At 42.7% G+C, this 12,527-nt stretch overlaps 1 protein-coding gene across 1 annotated transcript; it reads left to right on the top strand.

Moving 5' to 3' along the window:
- Positions 1-3,866: 3,866 nt before the first annotated feature.
- Positions 3,867-12,056, top strand: Lrit3 (leucine rich repeat, Ig-like and transmembrane domains 3). The gene is made up of 4 exons (XM_005357271.2): positions 3,867-4,031; positions 5,333-5,805; positions 8,255-8,560; positions 10,797-12,056. Exons 1-4 carry the CDS (start codon positions 3,916-3,918, stop codon positions 11,936-11,938), a joined length of 2,037 nt encoding a protein of 678 aa, XP_005357328.1. The 5' UTR covers positions 3,867-3,915; the 3' UTR covers positions 11,939-12,056.
- Positions 12,057-12,527: the final 471 nt, after the last annotated feature.

Below are 12,527 nucleotides of genomic sequence, written 5' to 3'. Positions count from 1 at the left end.
AAGGGCATCTAGGTTGTTTCCAGGTTCTGGCTATTACGAACAATGCTGCTATGAACATAGTTGAGCATATACTTTTGTTGTATGATGGGGCCTCTCTTGGGTATATTCCCAAGAGTGGTATTGCTGGGTCCAGGGGTAGGTTGATCCCAAATTCAGGAAGCCATTTCTTAAAGGAGCCGTGCCTCTGCTTGTGGCCAGTCAGCAAAGAGAGCCTATCTGAAAAAACCAAATGAGGCTACCAAGAAGCTATGCTTGGCTCCTGTTTTTGTTGGTCTAGAAGCCCTCTATTTTTTTTCTTAAGCTTTTTTAGATCTTATGTGGATCTATGCCCCAGATGGTGGGTACCATTTGTAAACAGAGACTGCTTTTTCATTTACCTGCTGCCTAACCTGAATAATCACATAGAAATTATGTTAATTACAACACTGTTTGGCCTATAGCTTAGGCATATTTCTAGCTAGCTCTTACAACTTAAATTAACCCATTTCTATTAATCTGTATATCACAATGATGCTATGGACTACAGGTAAGGTTCTGGCATCTTTCTCCTTTGGCAGCTACATGGCATCTGCCTGGCTCCACCTTCTCCTTGCAGTCAGTTTTCCCACCTAGCTCTATTCTGCCCTGTCATATGCAAAAGCGGCTTCTTTATTAATCAATGGTAATAAAATGTATTCATAGCATAGAGGGGAATCTCACATCAGGATCCCTTAGCTGAAAGGTCAAAGTTCTCCTGAACATGGCCCCAGAGAGACTTCCTTCCTCAGCCTGGCCCCAGAGAGACTTTCTTCCTCAGCCTGGCCCCAGAGAGACTTTCTTCCTCAGCCTGGCCCCAGAGAGACTTTCTTCCTCAGCCTGGTCCCAGAGAGACGTCTCATCTTTTTGTAATTCTCCTGTGACAACATTAAAATGTGTTGTACTCCTTAGAGCTTTGTTGGTTTTTTTTGTTTTGTTTTGTTTTTTGTTTTTTTGTTTTTTGTTTTTTCGAGACAGGGTTTCTCTGTGGCTTTGGAGCCTGTCCTGGAAGTAGCTCTGTAGACCAGGCTGGTCTTGAACTCACAGAGATTTGCCTGCCTCTGCCTCCCAAGTGCTGGGATTAAAGGCATGCGCCACCATCGCCCGGCCTCCTGAGAGCTTTGTGCCAGGAGCTGCTGGCTTGTTCAGCCCCTGCAGTTAAGCTGCTTACAGAGACAAAATGACAGCAAGGGTCATGAGAGCAGTTAGATGGGAGAGACAATAGTCACAGAGCAGTTAGATGGCCAGCAGTATTGGACACATTATCTAGAGAACTGACTGTGAGTTCTAGTTTGCAGAACTTTGAGTTCATGTTTACCAACAAAGGATAACTTCACTTTACTATAATGAATGTAAGCTGTGCACTAATATTTTAACACTATCAATCAACTAATTTATACAATAAGACTGACTATAATCATTGAATCTGGTTCCCTGTAGCCGTTGGGCTAACTAGCTTGATACTTTGTCACTAAACAGCTTTTCTATACTTAGTTGGCCATGTCCTGCTTCTCTAGGTCAAAACATCCATAAACCTGATAATATAAAGACCATTTTGGTCACTTAGTGAGCAGAGGTCTGCCACCAGCTTATTTTTTTCCTCTTGTGCTCACTAACCCAGAGTTACTACCCATCACTGTGTTCCGAGCACTGGGAAACCTTGGGATCGTTTTTAAATCCAGTCTTCTTCATCCCCACACCCAATCAAGTGATTCTTCCGCCTCTATTTCTCAAAACCATATTCTCCACACTTTTACCAGAACAGGGAGGTTGTGACTCACGGCTGTTCACTTGGACCATAGCTAGTGGTGCCTACTTAAAAGCCTCCAGCTTCCCTCCTGCCTGTTCTAAACCAGGGGCTCTCAGCCTGTGAACTGTGACCCCTTGGTGATGGGGGTGTCCAACAACCCTTTCCCATATCAGATATCCTACATACAAGATATTTACATTATAATTCATAACAGTAGCAAAATGACAGGAAGTAGCAAAAATAACTCTATGTTTGGGGTCACCACAACATTAGGAGCTGTGTTAAAGGATCGCAGCATTAGGAAGACTGAGAATCACTGCTCTATACCTTTCCACACAGCCACCAGGAAATCCATGTAATCTGTTGACCTGACTAGCCACTCACAGCTTAACCTTTATGTTTTTGTTGTCTGGAGGCTGAGTGTGGCTCTTTAACTGGGTATCTAAGGCCTTTCCTCTGCACCCTCAGCCTCAGATGCTTAGCTCTGAGCAACAGAAAATGCTTGTGCTTCCCTGAGGTTCTCTTGAAGTTTCACACACACACATACACAAACACACACACAGACAGACAGAGCACACCTTTTCCCGCTTCTCTCTACTTGCTTGGGAGCTCAGGGGCCACCCAACAGGAAAGCTTGGCCTGATAACACAGTCTGAACACGATGTTCCTTCACCTCCTCGTTGGCCTGTGTCTCCATCATTTGGCTTCCTTAGGTATTGCTTAGGGACCGGGTGTTGCTTATCTTTGTCCCTTTAGAACTTGGTTCAGAGGTTGGCAAGAATTCATTAAATATTTGCTGAACAAGTGAATTGTGTAGTCTCTGAACAGCTGCAATGTGATTATTTTTTAGAAGGAGCAATGTTTTCCAGACTGTATTGTCTATATATGAATTCTATGAGTGCTTGATAACATCACGTAATATTCTTATTTTTATAGAACTCATTCTTCTATGTCTAAACATGATAGAGTCACATACTATGAAGATGAAATATTTTTATTATCATCATGAATTTCACTTATTTTGTGTGTGGAGGTAGATTTTAAGTTAGATTAAAAGTTTATTCCCTGTAGCTGGGTGAGGTAGTGCAGACTTTTAATCCCAGCAGAGGCAGATAGAGCTCTATGAGTTCAAAGCCAGCCTGGTCTACATAGTGAGACAATGTCTCAAAAATGATTTTGTTGCTAAACATTGCTAAAAGACATGCCAATTGACCTTCTGAGACTCTTCTTTAGAGGGTGTCCATTATAAGGCTGACATCCAGTTTGTTATGTACTGAGGACAACTTTGAATATCTGGTTGTCCTGCCTTCACCTCTCAACTGCTGAGACTACGCACATACCTCCATACCCAGTTTTATGTGGTGCTGGAGACTGGACCCAGTGGTTTGTTCATACCAGGAAAACACTCTTCCAATTGAGCTGAATCCTCTGCCCTCAGCTCATCTCTAGGATTTTGGTGCTCCAAACGTGGAGTGAAATATGGTTTTGAATAGAAATAAGTACCTTCACTAGAAATGAACATGCTTGGGAAAATCATGTGGATACGGAGATGACCTTGGAGAGACTCAGGACGTACTGTCACTGGAGCTGTAGCCCTGACACATCAGGAGAGGATTCAAGAGTTTTCACACAACGGCAATGACATGGGTCAAGCTTACTTGGATTTGGGAGATGAGCAGGGTGGGGCAACGCTGGTAACTCTATGTGAAGTAAAGTCACCATGTGGTTGCTGGGAATTGAACTCAGGACCTCTGGAAGAGCAGTCAGTGCTCTTAACCACTGAGCCATCTCTCGAGCCCGACACTGAGCTCTATTTAACACTGGATATGCTCTTAAGCTATGGTGACAGTTCCCTCTACAGGAAAGGGGCCCGATAAGGGTTCCTTGCAAATCTAGACATGGGCAGCTATTGAAATTTTCCTGATGAGTGAGATCTTCACTGCTGTGGCAAGCGTGTTACCTGGCCGAGCCCATATTCAAAGACTGGGTGGATTGATCCCCTGCAAGACACTTGAAGGTTAAATAGCTGCAGATCTCTGCTAATCTGGCTAAGCTGCTGATGGTAAATGTCGGCTGGCATCCCGGCACACCAGCTTCCACATGCTCTTGACTCGCCTCTTACCTTCTGTTCCGAGGACCACTTTGGAGCCATGTGGCTCCTTGCCTGTCTGTGCCTTGTGTTGTGTTTTCTGGGAGGCGTGAGCTGCGTCTGTCCTGCGCAGTGCACCTGTGATCATCACGGCAGGAACGACGGCTCGGGATCAAGGTATGCCCCTCTCTTTGCTGCTAAGTATTCTGACTGTCCTGGTGAAGAGGACACAAGCAAATCATCCTGACTTTATGAAAGCAAATTGTTTATTAAAAATCAGGGGAAGTTTAAATTCCATGAGTCTTGGTTCAGTTTTTCTTAGCTGGTGGCCCACTGCCCTATAATTTTTATTGTGAGCAACAGTTCACCTCTCAGATGCCTCAAAAGATTCTCTGAAATTCCAAAAGAACTTTCTGTCTTGCAAAAATTTATTACACTCACATGCACAAAATGCTCCTCTCTGGAGATCAACGTTCAGTATGGGGTGGGAGGGAGCAGAATTGTTACAGAAAGTACAAGAGAGTGAGGCTGGGTCGGAGCTGCAAGCTTATCCATGTAATCTGCTTTCAGAGTTTCCCATTTCATCTGGAGACATTGTCCACTAACACCTTCGTAGCAAGAAGACCAAGAGTGAAGTCAGTGAGGTTAATAATTAGTTTTTTTTAAAAAAACAATTTACAAAAGTAAATTATGTTTAGAAAATAGCACCTGTTCACACTTTATAGGCCCTCAGAGAAGTTATTAAGCCTCTACATTGCTTTAACCTAGTAAGAATTATAATTCCTTTAGGATGCACAGGAATCCCTTAACGTGCAGGCAAATACAAAATGGACTCTTGTTAGTCAGGCACAGTAGACTCTGGGTGTTTTTTTTTTTGTTTGTTTTTTTGTTTTTTTGTTTTTTTTTAGAATATTTGCTAAAAAAATAAATGAATTCTTGGGACTTTGACAATTGAAATAAACAATGAATTCTTGGACTTTGACAATTGAAATAAACAATGGGTTCTTGAAACAAATTTTAACAGAAGAAAATCACAACTTTAACTGAATAATGATTAGAGCTGAGGTACAGCTCAGTGGTCCAGCACTTGCCTGGCATGTCATGCAGTATCTGCCTCTTTGGACAGGCAGGATGATTAATAAAGAGACGAGTGTGATCTGTATTTCAAAGTCCTAGCGTGAAAGGTCCTTCATAAATATCCATTGAACACCATGAAATTGCTCAGATTTGATCAACTTTACTGTGAGAATGGCCATTTTGTATGGTTCAATTTAATGGTTGCCATATTATGATAAAGGTGAGGAAGGAGATGATGATGATGACAATGTGGCATTATTAATAAATAGATTTTCCAGACTAACCAAATGTTTTGTAAAACACTAGTAGGGAATTAAAAATAGATACATGTTTCAAATAAGGCTTTATTTTAAGATGAGTCTTGGAGAGTCGATCTTCTGACCTTGCTCTTGTGACACCAGGTCAGTGTTGTGTAATGACCTGGACATGAATGAAGTCCCTACAAACTTCCCCGTGGACACCGTGAAGCTTCGAATAGAGAAGACTGTGGTCCAAAGAATCCCCACAGAGGCCTTCTACTACCTGGTGGAGCTGCAGTACCTCTGGCTTACTTACAACTCAGTGGCCAGCATAGAACCTGGCAGCTTCTATAACCTAAAGCAACTGCATGAGCTGCGTTTGGATGGCAATTCTCTGACTGCTTTCCCTTGGGCGTCTCTGCTGGACACGCCCCACCTGAGGACACTGGACCTGCACAATAACAGAATAACCCGTGTGCCAAATGAGGTGGTCAGATATCTGAAGAACCTTACCTACTTGGATTTGTCAAGCAACAGAATAGCCACACTGCCACCAGATTTCCTGGAGAGCTGGTCCCATTTAGCTGTGACACCTTCTAGAAGCCTGGATCTTCCACCGAGAAGAATTATTCTTGGTGAGCTCACAAACTTCTGGGCATCTTATGTGTAGATATCTTGATATGCATGGTTTTAGGGATGTGTGTGTGTGTGTGTGTATGTGTGTGTTTGTGTGTGTGTGTGTTGCTTGACAAATCCAAGTAGGTGTCCACCCACCCCAAGATCACGGAGGGACTCTGCTTTCTTTATAGGCAGAATCTTGCAATTTATTTTTCACATTATGTCTGTTATCTTATACACTTATGACTACGATCCACCTCAAAACAGTCTCTGTATATGGCGCAAAGCAGGAGTAGTGGTTTGTTATTTTCTAGAGGTCTGGCTGTCCCAGCCACCATCATTTGTTGAAGACTCTCCTTTCCCATTGCATGGCTGCCCAGCAGTCTCCACAAGCTAAACGAGGCCTCAGCTTGGCTGTGAAGGGCAGGGCTTGCAGAATAAGCTTTGTACAAGAATCTGTTTCTGTCTTTCCTCACGTGTGCATGCACACCCACGCGCGCGCACACACACACACACACACGCACACATACAATCAAAGAGCCTATGTAACCCAGCTGTTCTGATGCATGAAACACATTGAATTTCTCTTTCAGAAGGCATGAAGTGGCCCCATCCGAGAATAGTCATGAAATAAATTAATTAATGCAAAGGCTGTGATTGTGGTTGGTGTAGTTCCTTCAAAGAATGTAAGTAATAGTTTAACCCTGGGACTTTTTGTACCTTTGTCCCCATGAAAAAAACACAAGGTGGATGTGTGACCGCGGTCAGTCCTTGTAAAACTGTTTCTATTCACATGTTAAAAACTGTACTTTGACCTTAGATGTTTCAAAACTGGAATGAACAGGCTTCATGTTTTTGATGGATTGAAAAATATTTCCTCCTATTTAATTTTTTGAGTTCTGCATGAATCCTGGTTACCGCTCCCATGTTGGATGAATGGCTGGATAGAATTTTCTCCCATTCTGTCAATTGGTTGTCTCTTTGCTGCTAATTGCTTCCTGTGCTGTGCAGAACCTTTTTATTTGATACAATGCCATCTGTTGGTTCTTGCTATTACTTTTTAAGGTATTGAAGTCTTATTCAGAAATTTGTTTATGCTTATATCTTGACATGTTTCCTCTGGTACCTTCTTAGTTTAAGGTCTTATATTAAAGGTTTTTGGTCTCTTTTGGAATGGTTTTTTTTTTTTTGTACAGGCTGATTCAGAAAGATCATTTTAGAGGCTTTCTGGTTTACCAGATTGTAATATTTCATTTTTCCGACATCTCTTTTCTTCTAATTAAGTGTATTTTTTCCTAAGTAAATCTGCGGCTGAAGAGCTACATTTTATATACATTCTGGGAGAGATTATCACACATTGCATAATGTTGTGGAGCTTTCTAGAATTAGGATTTCAGCCTAGGTTTCCTAGACATACTCAGTTATTAATATAAGAAACCAAGAAGTCTGCTTACAACACAACTGGGTGATCCTTCAGTACTAAAATATTAAAAGAAAATTAAAATATTAAAATTAAAGTATTAAAAGAAAAGAGTGCAAATTGGCATTAATTATCAGACCAGTCACAGAGTCATGGGATTTAAAAGTAAGAGAGAAGAACTCAAGGTTATGCACCCACAGGAGAAGAACAAACTCCTCCAGTAGGAGATTAAAAAGTAACCAGTCCTGGCAGAAGAATGAGCCCTCATGGCCTGCTGTTACAGGACCCATAAGTCACATTGGAAACATCGCCCTGCAGTCAATTCGGTGTCCAGCACTGCTAGGCCTCCTGAAATCACAGTTCTCTGCTCACTTCTCAGCTCGGGTCCCATGTTATTGCAAAAGCTGTAACTACAGGTCCCTAAAGCCAACCTTCTTCTCAAGTTTGTGACAAGGCCACTACTTGCAGGGTGCATCTTTAGAGACATGTTCTACCCTCGGTCTCTCCGAGAACTTTCCAAGTCTCATTGCAGATTGTTCTGAAAGCCTTTCTTGTTTTTTGGTAATTTTGGAAAGGCTGAGAATGGGCCCAGTGACTTTGGGTCTTTTATACTGAATGGTTCTTCTGCTGTGACCACCTTTACTAACAAGAAGCTCCTCTGTTCCCACAACAACAGCTTCAGTATTCTTCCTGGGCATTCCCTTAAGTAGAGAACAGAACACTAGAAGTTGTTAATACTCGTAGCTACTATTTCCCAGCATTTACTCCAAATACTATACCCTCTCATTTAATCCCAATGATCCTATGAGGAAGTTGGTATTATTATTATTATTATTTTCATTTTAGAGGTTAAGAAGCTGGGGCACAGAGGGACTAGAAGCCAGCAACCTCAGCTGACCTGCAGGTGACTGTACTTTGTCCTTCCCAGAGCTTCATCTGTTAGGGAGATAGTGTGTCAACCTTCTGCCACAAGACAAGGTGCACTGCCAATTTAATTCATCAGGGCGACCTTCACTGTTCCTTTCCACTCTGTGTTTGTGTTTTAGGTTTACAGGACAACCCTTGGTTCTGCGACTGTCACATTTCCAAAGTGATTGAATTGTCGAAAGTTGCTGACCACAGCATTGTACTTCTTGACCCTCTGATGGTCTGCAGTGAACCAGAGCGCCTCGAAGGAGTCTTGTTTCAGAGAGCGGAGCTGGAACAGTGTCTGAAGCCGTCAGTGATGACCTCAGCTACCAAGATCACATCAGCTGTGGGTAGTAATGTCCTGCTGAGGTGTGATGCCACTGGCTACCCCACCCCACAGCTGACGTGGACCAGATCCAGCGGCTCACCAGTTAATTATACAGGTACGATTAGTATTCCAGCGTGAACAAGTTTACAAAAATGTGGATTTCAGGGGCTGGAGAGATGGCTCAGAGGTTAAGAGCATTGCCTGCTCTTCCAAAGGTCCTGAGTTCAAATCCCAGCAACCATATGGTGGCTCACAACCATCTGAAATGGGGTCTGGTGCCCTCTTCTGGGCTGCAGGCATACACACAGACAGAATATTGTATACATAATAAATAAATAAATGTTTTTAAAATAAAAAAAATGTGGATTTCATTTCATGGTTTTTTTGTGAAAATTTTATTTTATTATTATTTTTCTTTTTTACATCTTTTTAAAAAATTATTTATTTTATTTGCATTAGTGTTTTGCCTGCATATATGTCTATGTGAAGGTGTCATAACTTGGAGTTACAGACAGTTGTAAGCTGCCATGTGGGTGCCTGGAATTGAACCCAGATCCTCTGGAAAAGCAGTCAGTGCGCTTTACTGCTGAGCCATCTCTGTTTTTTTTTTTTTTTCTAAGACAGGGTTTCTTCTTCATGTGTCTCTGGTTACTAGTCCTGTAGATCAGGCTGGCCTCAAACTCAGAGATCTGCTTGCCTCTACCTTGGAATGCTGGGATTAAAGGCACATACCTCCACATCCAGTTCTTTTGTACAAATTTTAAATGGCTGGTTAATTCTTATAACACCAAGATTCATAGTGTTGGTTTTGTTTTCAGTGATGGAAACCGACTCCAGGGCCAGACAAGTGCTCTACCAGCAAATTATACCTTTAGCCTACAAATTCAAATGAAATTTTGTTTTGGTACTTGGAATCAAACCTAGGGCTTTCTGTGCTATATAGTCCTAGCTCCCTGGACACAGGGGATTTCAAGAGTACATTTTATCGATCAATATTTTCTCACTTTATATAACTACTTAGAAAAGAATTAGACCATAGAGCTCTTTTTGCACGTCCAGGTAAATAAACGAAGGCCACCAAGTCTTTTGTCCTGTTCAGTTACCTTGGATACACTCACTTTAAAGTGAAAAATCTTGGAAACATTTTTAAAAAGACTTTTATACAAATTTTGAACAACTCTATTTAAACACTCAATTACACAGAGTGCTTACTATGGGGCAGAAATATAATTTTTGGAAATATTAATTATATAGGCTTTTTAAACCCTGTGGTGATCAATCCAGGGTTCGACTCACTTAAGCAAAGATAAGATTAGTCTTGGGACTCTTCAAAATAAAATGACAATTGAGATTGAAACACATAAAGCTTGATGGAATAAAAAGTGAAGGTCTAATAGTCCTGTAGGCTGCTGACACATTGCTACTGAGTTCACATCTGGGCTATTGGTACCCTGCTTTATGTAATATTGTCCTCCAGGAAGCTTCTGTCTTCATTTCAGATAACATTCTAGTGTTTAGCTAAAAAATATTGCAATTTTCTGTATATTTCTATATAGTACTCTGCAAACAAGTGAGCTTATAAGTCTCTAGTTTATCTGAGTTTCTTATGGAGTGGATGACATCCAGGCAGTGGTGGCCCACGCCTTTAATCCCAGCCCTCAGCAGGCAAGGACAGACAGATCTCAGAGTGTGAGGCCAGCCTGGTCTACAGAACGAGTTTCAGGACAGCCAGGGCTACACAGAGAAACCCTGTCCCAAGCAAGCAAGCAAGCAAGCAAGCAAACAAACAAACAAAAAAGGGGACAGATAGTTTAGAATAAAAGTCATAGCTCCCTTATGCCAAAACATGACCTTTGGTGCCTACTGGGTATTTGCATAGACTCATTAAATTACAATGAGAAAAAAGTCTTGAAAAACCGTTAAGTAAAGCCTTTTTGTTGTTGTTGTCTTCCTGCGTAACCCTAAGTCTTATGATAAACATTTTATAGATTCACAATCAGAATTGGAAGGAGATTTTGAGATTAGTTTTTCTAATCCGAATTTTTCCCCAAACACAGAGACTTGAGTCTGTACATATCAGTTTCCTTGCGTACAACTGCGTGCTGCTGGGGAGACCTGGTTCTTCTGATTTCCATCCCTAAACACTTTTAGGGGGTCATTTCCCAAACAGACAGACCCGGCAGCTCTTGGCAGGTCCCAGACTTCATGTGAACCATTTTCCTCATCCTCACCCACCGTACAAAGTGCCCTTTCCCCCGACTGTGTGAGAGGGACGCACACAGAATCTCTGTCAATCCTAGTTTGTATGAGTGCTCCTACCTGTCACAGAGCTCTCGTGTGTTCTCTCCTAGTAATCCAGGAGTCTCCAGGAGAAGGAGCCAGATGGTCCATCATGAGCCTGACGGGCATCTCCTACAGGGATGCTGGGGATTACAGATGTAAAGCCAAGAACCTAGCTGGGACGTCGGAAGCTGTGGTGTCTGTGACCGTTGTTGGCACCGTTACTACCACCCTATTACCAGACACTTCAGAAAGAAACCCCGGAGAGCGCCCTGCTGAGGATCCTCAGCAGGGAGCAGGAAGCGCACCACCTCTACCTAAGTCACGGTTGCCACCCGGCCTCTCTTCCACTTCTTCCTATTCCACCCCCTCAACTGCTCTGTCTACGTCTCCACCACCTCCTTCTTCCTTCTCTTTGCCTCCTGTCTTCTCTGTTGCTTCTGCACCCACGAGTGTAAAAACCAGCAGCTCGGAAAGCACCGTCAGGACGAGCCACCAGCCACTCCCGCTCCACCCCGGCGGGAAAAGCTATGCAAAGCTAGAAAAGAACGGAAGTAAGTTTCCGCCCGTCAGCGCGAGTAAGAAAGAGGAGTTGGCACTGTTGGATCAGGCGATGCCCACGGAAACAAATGTCTCTATAGCCGACCTCAGGGTGGCCAGCGAGACTGGAGTGAGCGCGACTTTGACGTGGAACGTCACCACACGGGGGGCTGCTGTGACTGTGCTGTATTCTAAGTACGGAGAGGAGGACCTGGTGCTAGCGGATGCAGACTATGGCGAGAACCAGGCAACCATAGATGGCCTAGAACCCGGCAGTCAGTATGTGGCATGTGTCTGTCCCAAAGGAGTGGCTCCTCGGAAGGACCAGTGTATCGTGTTTTCTACCAACGGAGTGGAAGAACGTGACTCCCAGTGGTCATTCCTCATCGTGGTGACCAGCACTGCCTGTGTTATAGTCGTGCCCCTAATTTGTTTTTTATTATATAAAGTGTGTAAACTACAATGTTCATCAGACACTTTCTGGGAAGATGATTTGGCGAAAGAGACATATATCCAGTTTGAGACTCTGTCGCCCAGGTCACAAAGTATAGGAGAGCTGTGGACACGGAGGCACAGAGATGACACAGAGAAGTTGCTGCTGTGCTCTCGGGCAAGTGCGGACTCTCAGCTGAACTCTAAGTGTGACGATTATAGACCAGAATACTATTGCTGAGGTTGTGCAGGTGCAATGAATGTGAGCCAAGAACCGAGGGATCTAATGCTGTCACAGACCCTCTGTTGGATGACTTTTGGACAGACTTTCCTATCATCTGTGAGAATCACAAACGCCATTTTTTTGATGCATTTTTTTAATTTAGTTGAGAAACATCTCAGCTATAAGAACAAATGACCTTTATTTTTTATTACACGAATGATGTCCAAGTAAATAATTCCTTAGTAGTATTTAAGAAGCTTATAGTAATTTTAGGGCAATTTAGTTCCTAAAATAAGTTTATAAAAAATACAATAGCTAACCTCTTCATTTGAAAGAACACATGTTAGCAGTCAAGAGATGCTAGCACTGCCAGTGAAGTCTGGCAACCCTGAATGTTCAAAGTGCTCTGAAGAGTTTGCTAGGGGCGTTTGCCGCAGCTGCCTGGGGTGCGAGCGTGAAACCCTAATGAATCTTGTGTCCACATATAGTTTTTTCCCTAATCCTTTAAAGTCATGTATCAGTTAAATTAAGTACAACATGAGGATAATAACAAACACAACATTTCTATAGCACTAGTGGCTGTATTTTAACACAGTACCTAATGGTT

This window comes from Microtus ochrogaster, chromosome 21 (genome assembly GCF_000317375.1).
Source record: "Microtus ochrogaster isolate Prairie Vole_2 chromosome 21, MicOch1.0, whole genome shotgun sequence".
Lineage (NCBI taxonomy): Eukaryota > Metazoa > Chordata > Mammalia > Rodentia > Cricetidae > Microtus > Microtus ochrogaster.
Note: the sequence above shows the minus strand (reverse complement) of the source record. Positions and strands in the feature narration are given on the sequence as shown.

Coding starts and splice junctions, on each gene's coding strand:
- Lrit3 (XM_005357271.2), top strand. CDS start 3,916: ATGTGGCTCCTTGCCTGTCTGTGCCTTGTGTTGTGTTTTCTGGGAGGC. Junction 4,032..5,332: donor AACGACGGCTCGGGATCAAG/GTATGCCCCTCT, acceptor TTGTGACACCAG/GTCAGTGTTGTGTAATGACC. Junction 8,561..10,796: donor CTCACCAGTTAATTATACAG/GTACGATTAGTA, acceptor GTTCTCTCCTAG/TAATCCAGGAGTCTCCAGGA.